A 17,805-nucleotide genomic window follows, 5' to 3' on the forward strand; every position below is an offset into this window, starting at 1 on the left:
ACACAACGCTTTACTTTGCATTATAGTAGACTCCAAACCACTGAGCATTAAAAAAAAAAAAGAAAAAAAAAAAGAAGAAAGTATTCACTTTCAAGTTTCTTCCTGCATCCCAAACCTAGAATTTGTAAGAACCTATCAGATTAAAACAATTAACGTAGCTTGCCTTGAGAGAGCACAATACAGGCTGTGATGTTTATAAATCACATTTGAGAACTTCTTGCAAGCAAAACTGCAAATTAGCTGTTGCTGCAGAAATATACTGGCATGTGGTTAATTTCTTCATACTCTTAGTTTTTTTCTTTGAGAGAACAGTCAGGATCTTTTGATCACTCTTTGAATTTCCGAAGTGCCAGGCTGATTTGTACATCAGCAAAAACAATGGAACAGAAAAGCTAACAGGAATAATCTCCCTTCCCCTTTTGCTAAATGTTCATATTCACCTATCTTAAGAGAAAGAAATTCTAAATCACTCTAATCTTTAAAACTTCAGAGAAATTAGGACCTAAAAAAGGTATTTGCATACTAACTACTACTGAGATGGAGTATTATCAAAATACGATTTAGCATAAAACTTAAGACAGATGTATAGCCTTACTCATGTGAGTAAAGAGCCAATCAGGCTCAAAGGCTTGCATGAAGTATTTTTCTCCACACCCGTGCTCTGTGTCATCGTATCTTTGCTCTGATGAGGAAGGGGATTTTTTGGCTTGAGTTTTTTGCCTCAAAAGGGTTGGATCAATAGTGGCACAACAACATAACATCCCTCAGTGTACAAGTTGCACTCAGCAAAGTGATGCCTTGGGCTGCCTTTTTTTTTTTCTTCCTCCATTTTTTTAGAGGATTTTTTCTTTTGTTGTTTTGTTTTGTGAAGGGAAGGATCTGGCATGGAGAAAACATTTGAACAGTTGGGCAAACACAGAAGTTTGAAGTATTTCCTAATTTTTTCAAGTTAACTTTTCCTTGTTCTTTTCAGACACATGGGATTGCACTTTCTGCCATGTCTGAAAGTCTGAAAAAGCAAGAAAAACCCAGCAATTCCACCTGCATAAACCTAAAGGGGAGGAAGAAACCCTATTTTCTCCCATTTGCAGTTTACTAGGATGTTTTCTCTTAGGCTTCTCGCCTGGGGTCTGTCTGCAGAGGTCACGGGCAGACTCCCTGGTTGGTGCATGGCTGGTCCCACGGGTGAGTTCCAGCCCCAGCCCCAGGGATGCAGCAATCTGCCTCTGCACTCTGACCTTCAGCTTGGCCGCCCTCGCTGCCACGCACAAGTTTTGTTTCTTCTCAGCAAGAAGCTGCATGGCTAGTGATGACAAAAGACTTATTTTAGTTGGAAATTGGCTACAATAATAGCAGCCAGAGAGCAAGGATTTTCAGAGGGTCACCAAACCCTCCAAAAGGCACAGCTCGCTAAGGCTCAGGTTACAGCCCAAGTGACATTTTCCGCACAGATCTGTTCTTTCTCCCTTCCCCTTGTATTTCACTTCTGTTGAGTGAATAAAACAAGACCTTCCTCTGCTGTCACGAATTTCCAAAGTCACCTTTGCTCAAGAATCGACAGAGCGATTGTGGGGACTTCCAATTTGCAGTCTTTGAATGAAATTTTCCAGGACCAGCTGTCTGAAAGGAGATGCCGAGACTTTGCGGTCTATTGAATTTTTCTCCGTCCCCAGCCCTCCAAAATGAGGAGAGCTTCACACCATTACTGACTTCTGCTACTTGGAGTCATAGGCTGCTCCCTCTCAATATTGTCCCAAAGCACTGCATGTCAGAAGTCTGCGTTTCACTGGCAGAGCCAAGAAATTCCCGAAAATCTCTCTGCCTCATTTTCTCCTTGAGCTCCTTCTAGCAAACCAGGCGTAAGAAGAATGAGAAAGCCCACATTACCTACAAACCCCAGTGCTAAAATCTCTCATGCCACTCTGAAGAAAACCAGTATCCCTCTTGACAACAAACAAATCATCATTTTTATAACAGATGCCAAAGTAAACATAGCACTTCAAACTGGCAAATAATTCACTAGTAAAACCAGTTTCACTCTTTTCTGCAAGTGGGATCCTTCATTTATACAGCAGCAAAACAACATTCTCTATTCAGCACTTAATTCCTCAACGCTTAACAGGTTTATCTCTAATAAAACCAATTTAAATGGAAAGCATGCTATAAACCAAGATTATTACACTTCAGTAACTGCTTTAGTCCTTATTTTAACATATTTTCATTTTTTTCTCTGTGTTTGTTTTCCAGAGATTTTTAAAAGAGTCAGTTAAAGGAAAGGAAAAAAAACCCATACCAACAAGAAATTATTTCACCGAATACTTTCAAATGTTTTAAAAACAGCCTTGAAAATAGCAAGCTGCCTCTGTAATTATGAACAGAAAAAATAACTGCAGACTTTCAAATGGTAATCACATCTCCCTATCCCTAAAATGAGAAATAAATGTTAAAAGAGTGCTTACTGCCATTATTAGAAAGTTCTGATCCTGAAGTCAGTTAGTGAGCTTAATGACCCGTAACTAGCAGTCATTAGCGATCCATGCTCTCTGTACTCCCTTTATTTTTAAAGAAAAAAAAATCCAAGACACTCAAAAAACTTTGTTCAATTTAAAGTCAAACCTTATGAAATCATGTTTGGCAACTTTTCTTGGTTTCTCCTCCTCCTCCTCCTCCTCACCAAAGACAGTTCAGGACTGCAATACATCATTTACAACACTAAATGGAGGTAGGGAGGGAAGAGAGTATGAGGGCTGCTCACCGCCCACTCCAGACACGTAATATTGGAATATACTCCAAAGACAGAGAGCCCATCCATCAGGAGCATCAGAGAGGTCTCCTGCAAGCTCTCCTCTCCTCTTCCTTCCTCCTCTGCTGGCACAGCACCAGTGCCAGGGACTGTATATAGGGCTGAGGGGTGTCGCAAGACAATATTGGAGAGTGAATTAAATAAAATACTATGCAAAAACTAGTGATGAAAAACCACTAATTAGCTGACAAATTTGATGTAAAGCACTAATGAAAGCCATATGTGGTTCTGCAATTTAGTTTTAAAAATAGCTTCTGACTTCAAGCATTACTATGTGACCCCACCAATGGATTCATGTTGTGCATTCAGAAAAGTTGCTCTCAAACAGGAGAGTGCTATCAAATCTCTATCCAAACCAAGCCTGCTAATGCAGGGAGCATATCGAGGGCAAAAATAGAAAGCAGAGAGATGAGATCAGGTATGTGCTCCTTGTAAGAGAGCTGGCTATGCCCTACATTTTGGCTGGCCCAGCACGCACCAGCTCCACCTTTGGCCACCTCCCCTTCTCCTGAGCCCTTAAGCATGGGAGCTTGGCAACTGTTCCAGTGCCTCAACACCCTCACAGGGAAGAATTTCTCCCTCATTTCTAAAGTAACCCCACCCCCTTTCGATTTAAAGCCCCCCACCTTGTCCTATCAGTACCAGCGCCATGGTTTTGTCCCAAAAACGCAGACATGGTAATTGCCTTGGGGTAGCAGTGACCCTGGTGGTGGCCTGTCCTCTGGACACAGAAGGGATGGTTGGTGGCTTTCTATTGAGGTGGGACACTCAAGCTCCTGGCCCTGCTTCTCTCTTGTCCCAAAAGCTCCCTTAGCTCCATCTCTCTGCAGAGCTTCTTGAGGAGTCTTTCTAGGAGAGAGCTGGGCAGCAAACAATTCTGGTTTGCAAAATTTTGCCTGTTCTCCAGCAGGATGGAGCTGAGGCCTATTTCTATTTATTTGGCTAGTTCTGAATGAAAATTACGGAAGGGACTTGCTGGGGAGGAGTGAAGAGCAATTGTGCCTGGGGAAGGGATTCCTGGAGACAAGTTTTCCTGCTCTGCCCATCTCCTGTGCTCTTCTACATCACAGGTGAGCTGCTGTTGGCCTTTCTGGTATGCTCTCCTTCTCCTCCTCCTCCTAAAAAAGCTTAGCCAACGTGGAACATTTCCAGATCCAGTATCCAGGCATCTCCCCAACGATGCCAGGGAGTCAGAACAGTGTTGCAGGTCTTGGCTGCACTGGGGAGAACTCTCAGCAACCTCATTCCCTGACACCACAATTCCCTCGGGGTGCAAAGCAGATGTAAACTCGCCCTCAGCAGCCAGATGATGTAAGGGGAAATCTTTACATGGCAAAGCGCCAGCAGAGCTGACCTCCCGTCTCTTCCCTGCTCCTAAATCCCAGCGCAGCTGTACTTTGCTGATCTCCATGTGCCACAATTAGCCTTTAAGGAATATGGCAAGGATTCATGTAGTAGAGCAGCACTAAGGCTGCTCTAACTCCTGCCTAGAACAGCACTGGCCCCTACAAAGTGGTTGCGCAGACAACATGCTGGCAGACAAAATCCTGACTCCCACAAAAACACTTGTAACAGAGGGTGTGCAGGCTCCCTGAGAGCTTTGAGAGCAGCCCAGGCTGAGATGCACATCTCCCAGCTCGGTGTTTTTTGCACAGCTCCAAGAAGGGTCTGAACATCAACTTCCCATCTGATCCTTCAGGAGAGCTTCCCTGGACTCTGTAACTTGGGTCCTGATCTGGTGCACACCAGCAGTGCAACCCAGCAGCTTTTCTTCAGCAGATCACATCAAACCAGCAAACCAGGCCCCATTTGATGGCAGGGATTAAGCTGGGAATGGGTGAGAACAGATAGTAAAATACTGGCTATTTCTTTGAGAACATTCCTCCCTATTGCAGCAGTTTAATGTCCTCTATCTACTCAGCATAACCTCGTTTTTGGTGGAATGTAGAGTTTGTGAGAAGTGCCTGCATGATCTCTGAGCTTTCTCATGCCATACGAGTGTTCTAAACACAAGGGGTCCTCCTTGAGGTCCAAGGTTTTTCCATACATCAGATGGTGAGCCTTGTCCAAACAGCTTTTTCCTGTTCCCTCCCTGTCCACCCCACATACAGCATGGGAGTTGGAAGCTGTGCCTTGTCCTTCAGCCTGAGCAAAAGAAGAGAGGCTGCTTCCACATCTGGCTGCTGGTTTAAACATGTTCCCACTCACTGAAGGGTGTGAGAAAGGACCTGTCTATGCTCCTGGATGAATTCCTTCATCCTCCTCATGCCCAAAAGCAATGAAGGAGTATGGAGTAACTCCACACCCAGTCACCCCACACCAGCTCCTGCAGCTGGCAGGAAAAGGAGAAGCAAAGCCCAAGGTGGCCAAACCCAAACTTGACAAGTGTCTTTGGGAGAAAACACTCTCAGGGCCCCTAAAGAGAAAATATACAGGGCCAGTGTTTTGCACATGAAATAAGCTTTGACATTATTCTGGTCTATACCCCAAGACACTGGTTTGGGGTGTTGAGGGAAGCTTTATTCCTGTGGTTGTGTCTTCCCCACCACAATCAAGACAACAAATACAGGCACATTGATGTACTTTGTGTGATGTGGGCACCTGAAAAACTGGTTTGAATTCTTTTTTCCTTTTTTTTTCTCTCCCCAGAAACCACAAAAGATACAGCTCTGAGTCACAGCCAACCTGAAAAACAACCCCATACTTCTGAACAAACTCTCTGTGCCCCAAGACATCCCACTTCAAAACATTGTTTTCTAACCACTACTAATAGCCTACTTTGTAATCTACTTTATCTAAACATAATTTCCCATTAAGTGAAGTGATTAATTTTGCTTCTAATCCTACTACTGACAGCATTATATTCAGGGCAGAAGAAAAGACACCCTCTGAAAACAACACCAACAAAACACACACAGGGAAGTCAGAGGAATGTTGAAGATTAAAAGAATTTGTGAGACAGGGGACAGACAAAGCTTAGGGATCAGCCCCCAGATGGTTCAAACCACCTTTATAACCCAGGTGGGAAGTCAGACATCTCTGGAATAAATCTGAATTCAAAAGCAGCTATTAGTATTGAGCTTTATCCCTAGCCAAAAAAGACACAAGGACTACAGTGCCTGGGCAAGGGAAACAAAATAACCCATGAAACTGTTACATGACCTAGATTTCATTGAACAACTGTGAAAGCAATGTTTTTTCAGCATCTCCTGCCATTTCTTTTAGTTTTGAAAAGTCAAAGAAAAGGCTGGTAGGTGCTAAGGCTGGTGTAGCCAGCCATGCATCACTTACACCAAAATCATTCCAGGGTAGGCAGGGCAAAACACACACCCTCAAAAGCACATCCTCACCCTGCCCCTCTGGCTGTGTCTCATTTTTGATAAGAGAAAATTGATTTAACCAAGAAAAAGGCAACATTTGCCCCATTTTTACTATTTCAGGCTGAGCTTTCAACCAGGCAGTTTGTTTCCAGGTGCAGCCTGGAGCAAGCGTCTGATTTAAGTGCGAGAGGGTCTCTGAGGGCACCTTTCTCCACATGCTGCTGTTTCAGTTTGTGAGGGTTAATCACTCTACACCAATCTCAGCAACTGTTGACACAAAATAGGTGGAGATCAGGTCTGTGCAAGCACAAAATACCAGAAAGGCAAACTATATGTAAACACTCTTCAGATAGCTATGACAAAAATAGACCAAAGCCTGACTTGCAAAGCAGTGACAAGCCACTACTCTCTCCTTCTGTCTTCCTTTTTTTTTCATATATTGAGGGCATGTAATTTTTTTAATATATATCAAGAATATTCCTTGCACTAAAAAGAAACCAAGACCTGAGAACTGTATTTGGAAGGACAGTGCAAAGCACTGCCCTTACTTCCAATGCAGCATTTCCACAACACAATAGTGTCCTGAATGGGCACTTTTATAAAGCCAAACTCTTGTTTTGAGATGGTGCACACCTGAATCTCAGTATTTTTAAATAATAAGAAGCAAGCAAAGCATTCTGACCCCTACCCTGATCCTGCAGAGCAAAGCTAGAGCAGGAGAGGAGAAAAGAGCAAGTGGAAAATGTTTGCATGGGTCCTATTCCATCTTATTTCCCTGGCGCCTGACATCACATTTGTTACGAACATTAATGCACCAACTAAAAAAAGTTTGTTGAGTATGAGACCACCCCAGAAGAGAGAAAAGAAGTTTTTTCTTGGCTGCATATTAACCTCTTGCTAGTCAGGACTATTGGCAGGTAAACTCTGCTTGCACTGTCTGATGCTCTGCAGTGGGAACCAATGTTACTTCCTCTCAAAAAAGTATCTATGTGACTAAAATAATACCAGCTTTTGAGGTTTATTTTGCTCAGTGCCCAGGGTGTCACTAATTAGCTTGTCACTGTTAGCTTGGGCCAAATGATTTCACATTTGCTTTAGAAATAAATGGGGTTTCCTTTGCTGTTTTTTCCCAGTCTGAATCCAGGGGCTGTCAGAGCAATGGTTAGAAACATCTCCCTTGGTGCTCCTGAATGGGATGACCCTTGTTTTAGGGCAGTTTGGGGGGTGTGGAAACTGACAAGTCTGGACTGAACAAGAAACGCAGGGTCTATTAGGTCTCCATCTTCTCCGCCTGAAGTCCCGGAGCCAAGAGGAGCATTTCCCCAAGAAAACTCTTTACTTACCTCCTCTGAGCACCCGACCGCTTTGGAAAACACCCAAGGCAAAACTGTACCACTGCTTCTTAAATTGATTCACCAAACCCAAACCCCACACGTTTGAACCACTGTGCTGTACTTTAAAATGGCTTTACTGAACTAAAAAAGGAAATTCCAGCCTAAAATCCGGTGATCCCCCAGTACCTGACGGCTTTACATTCACAGCTCTTCCCCCTGCAAGCTATTTGCTCAGCTTTTCTAATAATACCTTGACTGCCTGGCAGCTCTCCAGGGCTGTCTAAGGCAATATGCAAGCTAAACATTATTTTTTCATCTGATTTCAATATTTTCTTATGAGTAACTATACAGGATTTTACCTAGTGAGTATTCCTGATTGCTGTAATTTAAGAACAGAGAAATAGACTACAGATGTAATATTATTATTACAATTGGCATTCAAGGTGAAAGGCATAACAATTAGCTAAGACTTAGTGAAAACCTAAATGCAAAAATCTGCTCGAAAAATCCAGCACATGGTACATTTAGAACAGCTAATTTACCTCACACATTCTGAACTGCTCAAATGATGTAACAATTCACCCAGCAAGATACTTTTACAAATAGTTTTCTTGGTGTTTTGAGGGGGTTTTCTTGGAGGGGGATGATTTTCATTCTGCAAACACCTACCATCTTATTCTCTAGAATATAAAACAATATTTATTTGTCAAACCCAAAATATATACTTTTTCTTTTTCCTATTTTTTCCTGCTTTTGCATGTATTCCCATTAACAAAACAGTGTTTAAATAACAACTGTATACATATTCTAGAATAACATAGAGGAAAAAAGTAAATTTTCTCCAAAATCTGATGGTTAAGTTCGTATTGCTGAAGTTGAGAGGATAATTTGTGAATGTTTTAACATTTACAAGTAAATAAGTACTTGTATTTACTATATCTGATTACTGAGAAAAGTATTTGTTATGTTCTTACACAGATTGAAATTGCATCTTGACCTTTTCTCATTTAATCTGTTTACTGCAACAAAAGCAGTAATAGATACATCTGAAAATAAGCAGATATTTTATTCTCCAAGGACTAAAAATCCCTGTGTGCGATCTGCTTGGCAAACCAAATATCTTCCCTGTTTATTGTAGTCTACAATTTGGTGGGCAACAGGGGTGAAAATCTAACCCTGCATATAGGACCAGCACCTGCTTTTGCTATGCTCCCTCCCTGCTGGCCTCCTCCCCCACTTACACCCTAAAAATAGTGCTTAAGTGGGACTAAAGTGGTGCACTGGTCATGTGCTGGCCTTTTGCTCAGGGTGAATATCACCCTCAGTGAGGGAATCAAGCAAAGATGATGTCTACGCTAAATGCCCAGCCCCAGGAAGGAGCTGTTCTGTCCCCTCCAGGGGTCTGGAATGGGGCTAAACACATGGGAAACACCAGACAACAGTATCAGTTGGATTTGGGGGTGTTTGTTTGGGTGTGCTTCAGACGCACCAAACCTTTGGCATGCTATGATATAAAAAACCACAGAGGGAAAAGAGGGGCCTGGGACTGTTTCCCAAAAGGTGGAGAGTTGTGAGGCCATTTCTCTTTCCCCTGCCCCTCTGTGGAGGGGCAGGCAGGGGCTTTCTGCGTGTGCCCCATCTGCACCTCTCCATCTGCACCTCCCAATCTGCATTCCCCCATCTGCTCCATCCTTAACCCCACCATCTGCAAGCCAGGATGAGCAGATGGAAAGGACACCCTTCCCAGTGGTGCTCCCCATCCATAGCTGGGTTCTGGGGAGCTCTCCCCCGTGAGAAGTGCAGAATTCTCCTGTCCCCACCACATCACTCTGTCTGCCCATGCCATGGCAAAGCATTTCCTCCTCTGCCCTATGCAACTGCTGCAGCAAAGCTCTACCACTAGTCTTACCCAGAAGCAAAGAAATGGAGGCAGAAGGAAATTTCCTGCTGGAGGAGAGTTGTGAGGGGACTAAAAGAGTAATAAATGATTTCTGTTTCTATGCTCTGCGCTGGCTGTGCTACATACAGTAAGGTGGTCAGCTCTTCCTATCCCAAGTCCATCTCTAATTTTCCACACTCATCTTTGGGCTGGTCTTGAAGCCTTTTTGAAATGTCTTTCTTACAGGGTTTCAGTAAAATCCACTTCATCTGACTCCAAGAATAACATTAGGGAAATTTTTTTATCACATTATTTGATACTTTCTTCTGATATGTTTGGTTGGGGTTTGTTCTGAGGTTTTTTGCAAGCCTAGGAAATTATATACAAAAATGACATTTAAAGAAGCCAAGAACACAAAATCAAGAACTCAAGAGTTAGGACACCATATTACTAGAGTTGCTTGCACCCTAGGCTTTAATGTATTTCATCACAGTTCAGTTACCAGCTCATGCTCCCATTTTTGATAGGGCTCAATGCCTCAAGCATCCCAATGACAATTATGTCTGTTATAAGAACAGGTCAGGGTATTATAAAATAAAAAAATCTATCTCTACAGGAAATAATCTTTGACAAAGTTGAATGACTCAGGCAGGAAGAAAAGCAAGCCAGTCTTGGTTCATATAGCCAAATACTGCCCTGGAGAAGAGGGTTCAGCTCTGCTGCTTCCTTGGACTGATCGAGAGCTACTGAGTAAATAATTGAACACAAAACTTTCGTCGTAAGTTACTGATTTCTCACTTCTCCATACACAACAGTGGACACTGGCAATGTAAGACACCAAGGCACTCAAAACTTGGAGTTTCCATGAAACATGAAGTTTCAATGATTGTCAGACCCTAAATGAGAACAAATTGCTATAATTCTGAGTCACCTCACAGTCCCAGACCAGCCCAAAACTTGTGACCTGGACTTCTATGAGCCTCACTTCTCCTGTGAACCAGGACAACATTTTTCTTTCTCTTTGTGGGGTAACTGTAAAAATACCATGCAGACCCAAACCTTGTATGCATGTATAGGCACATGGAGGTCAGGGAAAGACTCGGGTATTACAGCAGTAAGTGAGTGCCACAGGAAAGCCCAGCAGTAATTATTAATTCCATCTTCAAGCACGGTTTGAATACAGCTCAACGAACGAAGCACAGAAGAATGAGGGCAAGATAAAATATTGACTAGCTGCTCCAGCATTGTCTGGGCTGTGCCCTAGCTAGCACAAGGGTACTTGGAAAAAGCAGAATGGAAACACCTAATAAAGGCTAGACCTTTAAGGATTTGAATTCTCAATTTTTATTTTTTTTTATCATTTTAATGCAGTTGGATGCAATGCTATTTACAGAGACAATCACATTAAGACATGCACATATAGGGAGGTTATATAGGCACATTATTCTACAAGTATACAAACATCTTATCTGTGTGCACCAAGACTTTTCTAAAACATAAACAAGCATCTGACACCTAATGCAGCCCTTGATTAGAATTGCTCTCTCTTCTTCGTAGACTACCACCAGTAATTATTTACCATTAGCTCTTAATGGGAAGGGATTCAGCTGGGATGTAGTAAACAAGAAAACTGTATAGATTGTTCAATATAGCCTGACTGGCTCTCAGCTGAGGTAAGAAGTGATTGGATCACACCTGGATATTTCAATTCATTGTCTTTATCACCTGGGAAAAGCACCTTATTAACCTGTACCCATTCAGGTCTCCACCACGTCCATATAGGCATCATACAAGTGCCCCTTCTTGCTCATGTTACTGTGCTTGGAACGCTAAACTGCTGCGGGGTTAAACAACAGATATGACAGAGACCTGAATGATTCATTTAGACTACTGGCATTTGAACTCTGCTATCTTCCTACCTTCCACAGATTTATTTTTATTTTGCAGCAGGGTAAGGGCTCCCTCTTCCACAACAGAAACATCTGACTGAGGCAAAAAGATGGTCCTAGAAGGCAATGCTGGTGATTCACAAGTAAAGTTGTCATGTGAGGGGAAAAAAGGGAAAAATCCTCCGTGTGGATTATTTAATTGGTTAAAAAAATAAAATAACCCAATGAAAAGGGTCATGGTGAAAGGACTGTGGTATTTTTAAAGACATGTGCCCTTTCATGGATATATTTTCTGACACATCTCACATCATCACCCCATTCCTGTGACTCCTCCACATCAACAGGGGTTATGTGTATCAGCCTAGGGAGCCCCAGCACCAGGACAGCCCATATGTGAAAATCAACATTTTTTTTCATTACAGCACAAAACTGAAGCATGTAACCAGCACATACTGAAAAGGCATTCAAAATATGACAAAAAAATTGTTTAAATGCTTTCAGTCTCCAGAAAACAAATGCTCTCTTCACTGACTGGTCTGTGGCAAACTTCTAATTCCAGCCAGAAAATCCAGCATTCCCAGTCTGGGCTAACGACCATGCTACCAGACATGAGTTTATGTTTTTCATGCACATTTCATGTATTCCCACATGCTGTGTTGCTGCCAATAATTTATGACTGATCTGCACCCAGCCTGCCCTTCAGCATTTTATTTAATCTCTGCAACAGTGATTTACAATGACTCATCATTAATACAAAAATGTACATGTGTGTTAACAAGTTTGGAAGAATCTAAGGAGGAAGGCAAATTTTTTTTGTGAGTTCTGGCTGAATGACTTATGAGCCTGCCTAAGAAGGGCAAAACTAACCAGAAATTATATGTTAGCTCTTCCCTGCAGCAAAACATTAAGGTAGGAAGAGTTTCTTGTGCACATTGCTTTAGAAGAAAAGAGATCCAGCAAAATGTTTGAGAAGGTTGCTCCATAGCCCCCAGGATTTGAGAGGGGATGAGTAGCTCTCTGGTCACCTCATGGCTGGGTATTCCCCGTGCAATCTGCGCACTCAGCAACAGCTTCACAGTCTCCTTGCTCCTTAGCATCCATTACAAAGAGCAGGGGCTGCACTGCCATATTTTGGCATCTCTGCCCACCACCTGTGATTTAAGAAAGCCCCACTGCCTCCATAGTGTTAAATTGTTGTGTCTCAGGGGAGAGAAGGAGAATTGTCTCAGTAATTTATACAATTGTAACACCACAGAAGAATTACAGAAATAGCTCAAGTAGAGGAAGTCTGCCCTACATCCACAAGACTTCAGTTATAATGTTCTTTGACCCCTTTTTTTTTTTTTTTTCTTTGCACATAAGGAACTTTTAAGAACACACCTGACACAAAGCCAAAATAAAAACTCCTCATATTCGAAGAGAGACGGGTACTGAAAAACACCCTGGAAAAAAAAACTGAAAGAAAACCTACTGAAGGTCACTCTGGAGAAATTCCACCACCTTTAGTTGAATCCATCCTATGTTCATCATCTTGAAAGATTTCTTTTGACAGACCATCCCAAACTGACACATTTGTCCATGTTGAATCCTGCACTCCCAGACCCCGCAGGAGCAACACACCCGCTCTCCCTCCCATCGTTAAACAAGACCCTGATGAGTACCCACAGCTTCTCAGTGCCCATTGAGACTGAAACTGAAGGACAAACCTACAAATTAGGGTAACACCTGGAGAGAGGCTTGAGAATGTAAAGTTGAAGTAAACACTAAATTTCTTCTGGTTGAGCCAAAATACTGTGGGTTGCACTACCTTGTAACACGTAAATTTTATGTTTTATGCCTTTTATTCCTCCATTTTAAATTAAGTATGTTTGAAGCATACTTAATATACACTAAGTATTTTGTATTTTCCTTTATTCAGCATCTTAAAGGGTTTCAAAAAATTGATCTCCCAGGGCTGCTGTGGGGTCACAGAAATTGATAACCCTTACAAGCTATGCTTATGTGAGCCTGCCTGCGTCTCCCAGATAGTGCACTTTGTAAATTAATCCTCCAAAGGCAAATATATTGTAAGTAGCTTGTTATCTCTAAAGTACTAAATTGAAGAATACATGGGATTATATTGACAGAAATTACATTTTCTGTAATGGGGTTTAATATATCTGAAATCTCTCCCATAGGCTCCTACGCTCTCTAAGAGAGGAGGGTTTGTTAATGTAGGTGCAATGGACATCAAGACCAAATTTATTCACTAAAATGGATTAGGCCATGTAATCAGAGCTTCAGTAATATTAATCTCTGACACTTATTGAACAGGAAAAAAAAAACCCAACCAACCAACTTTTGTCTGCAAACTGGTATTCCTCCCTCCCTTTTCCCCAGCAGGCTTGCTGTTTGCCTTGACCATTTTCTGGGTATTACTTCAAAGAGGATAAGGTTTCCCATCATAAACACTAATCTAAATATATTAGGACAATTAATTAGATACACTTAGTTTTACAAGGTATTAGATTGCAGTACACTTCAAGTATGACACTTGTTCTGGGATAGTGGGAGGAACCCACATTTTGATGCAGTATCAAAGGGTAATAAATCAAACTTTTTTTAAGAGGTTTGCTGCTGCATGATTCTTAAATCACGGGTAATTTTCACCGGTTGCCTTCACCACACCCTGAGCAGTTAGCAACCCAAAATCCACTGCAGAAACAGCACAGATCCTGACTTCCTTCAAATGAATCACTACGATAACAGACCAGGGGCTCCACCAACCCTTAGCTGGAACAAATAAATACAGTTGCTCCACACTGTACTTCAGCAGCAAAGAACCAGATTGTCCTCAAAGTTTATTCATAAACTGGATTTTGAAAACAAACTGATAAAGAGATTCAAGGGTGTCAGTCAAAATGAAAAACCTCTCTATGCTATAAAAATCATGACAGCAGCCCCAAATAACAATATGCTCAGCAGAAATGGGACCAATTGTCCCTGTTTTGCCCCTGACATCTCAACCTCTTCCAAGACCAATGTCCTGCAAATGGATGTGCCCTCCTATTGAAGAACAGATAAACTCAGCCAGAAAGAGGACTGGTATCAGATGTGAACGCACTGAGATCTGCCCAAATGATGGGAAAATAAAATACAGTAGCAAACCTCATACCCTCTACACCTGAAACCACTCACCTGGTTATATCCCTTTTGTATCAATAAACTTTTGGGGAGGGAAACAACAAGGGCAAGGTGTGTCCCCAAAGGAATAGCCAGAGGGTGCCAGTGGCCATATAGAAACACTAAGGAAAATTACTTACCAATTGTTCACTTGAAGTATAGTGAGCCCTGTGTCTTGTGCCAACTGCTTTTTCTGCTCTTCTGAAGGGTAAGGGTGCTATAAGACACCAAAATAAATACAAACATTTAAAACAATGTGCTTTTGTTTGCCTACCTTTTATTTTAAATTAAAAAAAATACAAACCAAACCAAAACAGAAGCGTGACATCTGTTATTGAAAGGTGAAAATGCTGAGGTGTGTCACTCTTTTATAATTATTAATGGGCTACTACATCACTTAATTAATGGCAGTAAAAGACAAGCTAATTATAAAGATTAGTGAAGTGGAGAAATAACTGCTTAGGATACTGACAGTACCTTGATACTTGAGAAGGATATTTGTTGCATTAGCTGAAAATTTTTTGTACTTGTCTCAAATGACTGATTAGAGTCAAATAATCTATTTTTATTTTCTTTTCTCTGTTTTTAACTGAACAACAAAGAATGTGATAAAGAGCTTCTCTGTAAAACTAAAACACACTGATGTTTTCTGAGATAGTGAAGGCAAAACTTGCCAGTGTCCCAAAATAATTTGCAAGTAAGATCAGCATCCTGAACATAAACAAATGCCTGTGTTTTGAACACAGGCCAATGCAAGGTCAACAATCAGCACATTTTTGCCTGACATTAGCATAGCTGTGCTGAGCTAATCCTAAGAGACAGAAAATAAATACTCCTTTAATTGAAGATAATGTTATAATTCAATCATAAGTTTCTTGTGAGAACTTGATTTGCTTTCTCAGAAAATTCGCTTCTGCATGAATACAGATTGCTTAATAAATCAACAGCAAAAACCACAACGAAGTCTGAAATGTAAAAATATCATTTCTGTCCTTCCCATCTATGCAAAAATGTCACTGCCACAAAATAGAATGGCCAAATACTGCAAATGTAACAGTTTAAAGGAGAAGTCCTGTTTTGAGGAACTGGTTCAGCTCCTAACCTGGATGCCCAGGTCTCAGCACATATCTAAGTCAGACCCGGACTGCTGCAAGGTGCTTAGTAGCATTTCAATAAAGATCACTTGATATAACTGGTTAGTCCTATCCCAACACTATTTAGCAGCTGGTTGTCACAAAGTATTTACACTGTTACACATTCATCCATTTTTTTTCCCCAAAAAATTCCCTTATTCTCTGGATGTATTCTTCAGCGTAATATTACATGAAACTGAAACTGAAACTTTGCAAAGCTTAAGAATTTAAAACCTCATAAAATCCCACAATCTTATTGGTATTATAGCTATTTGGCAGATTTTACATATTTTTGTAAACAGCATAGTCTGACTTCTCATGGCTATGTTACATGCAAGTATCACCTCACATTACCAAAGAGGGATTTTTCTTTGAATTTCAGCAACTTCTCTTAACTCAATATATCAGTTTCAAAGCCCACCACTATGGCCATCAGCTCCAAAAGAGACTTTTTATCTTTTCTCACCCAAAAATGTTGAGGAATTTTCAATTATTTTAAAAGTACTGTTCTCTTGACAGGAAGCTCACAGATGACCTGCACACCTCTAGACCATCCCTTGTATTTTGTGTACATGAAACAGCTTGTGTACATGAAACAGCTCCAGAAATTGTAAAGTAAAAAACAGAGGGATAGAAATGTCTTCTTTTTATGGGCAATTTGCATTTTACACATGCAAAATGCAGCATGTATTTTACTGTCTGCCTTCTACACACATTCATCCAGACAGTGATACTCATGTCCATCTATCTGAACACATTTTTCTTCCCTTCAATGAAAAAACTCCAAACCCTACAGAGATGATTTGTAACATTTTCATCTTTACAGCTTACTTCTCATTTCATTACTTTGCTATCAAGCGAGGACAGAATTATTCTTTTTTTTTTCTTATTTTGCTTTGCCACCTTACATGTGATCTAATTTTAAGTAATTGAACAAACTGTGTCTAATTTCATGCAGCAAGCAATAATTACTAGACAGCCTCTAGCTATTGGAATTGAGAAGTCTGTCTCCATTAAGCAATTTTCAATTGTTCTGGACATTTTTTTTTTAATAGACAAGACTGGATAAAATTAGCCATCAAAATAATATTGTCACCGTAAAAATAATTGCTTTAAAAGTCCCAAACTACAAATTCCTCAAATTGTGGTATGTCTAAGGTCATCTGATTTTTTTTTCATATCCTCATACAGCATAAACTTTTAATTTCATGATAAATCTGTAATTGCCATAATCACATGACAGCCTGGGATTTCACACAGCTAATCCCTCTTAGCTAAAGGGTCACAATGCGGCAGGCTTTTTAACTATGATTCGGTGTGGTTTAAGGTAATCTTAAACACTAAGCAACACTATTATATAAGCTTTCATATGAATTGTTCCTTTGTAGACTAAAAATAAAATAAAATAATAGAAATGACTTGACAAAGAATCAGCATGCCACAGGCTAGGTTGCTATAAAAACATTCAAAGCCTTGTTGCATTCCCACCCACAGGGCTTGGAAGGCCTGTGCTACAGGCAAAGGCAGACATCACATTGCAACAGAGAGAAAGGGGGAAACCCTGAGAACTGCCATTTTATGAAGGAATAGGAAATTCAATCAAAACTGTTGCTGTTGGTCTTTACCCCACCAACACAAGAATGACTACTGTCTTCTGAAAGCTTTCTAATAATGGCTGTTTGAAGGAATATAGACAAATGCACAAAGATATGGATATATATATATATATATATAGCGTGTATAGATAATATTATATTTGTATGAATATGTATAAAATATATATCTTAGTCAAATGGTTAAGTTTAAGGTAGTTGTATGAAGAGGATAAAGTTGGATTTGGTCCTTATGGGTCTTGTCCAACTTGAGATATTCTATAATTTTACTAAACATATAAATATATAAGGAAGAAATACTAAAACCACTGCAGTGACTCCAGCTGACAAGTCCACCTATTACTCTGGTTCACTTTGGGATATCAAGGCAAACTGTTCAATAAACAGTGACTTGAGACCTTTACTTTGTTGTGTACATTAGCTCCTACCATTATCTCTTAAAAGCTTAATTATTTGCAAACAATTGATCAAGATGGGAATTGGAGAAAAGAGACACTGGACCACCGGGAGAGCTGCAATGCATTAGGAGAGCAAACAGAATTACCTTTAGGTCTTATAATCAGAATTAACGATTGGGACCGTATGCAGGGCAGCATGAGAAGCTGTAACGCTCATGCTGGACTGTTTTCCATTTGATCTGCATTAACACCTCCAGTGAAAGCCATAAAACAG

At 40.8% G+C, this 17,805-nt stretch overlaps 1 protein-coding gene across 2 annotated transcripts in view; it reads right to left on the bottom strand.

The window, feature by feature from the left end:
- Nucleotides 1-17,805, bottom strand: part of MEIS1 (Meis homeobox 1) — a 107,457-nt gene that overhangs the window by 8,415 nt on the left and 81,237 nt on the right. For both annotated transcript variants that reach the window (XM_030945211.1, XM_030945212.1), the window contains exon 9: nucleotides 14,528-14,604. In XM_030945211.1, coding sequence (XP_030801071.1) covers nucleotides 14,528-14,604 — 77 coding nt within the window. The remainder of the gene's footprint in view (nucleotides 1-14,527; nucleotides 14,605-17,805) is intronic.

Source organism: Camarhynchus parvulus, chromosome 3 (assembly GCF_901933205.1).
Source record: "Camarhynchus parvulus chromosome 3, STF_HiC, whole genome shotgun sequence".
In the NCBI taxonomy this organism is placed as follows: domain Eukaryota; kingdom Metazoa; phylum Chordata; class Aves; order Passeriformes; family Thraupidae; genus Camarhynchus; species Camarhynchus parvulus.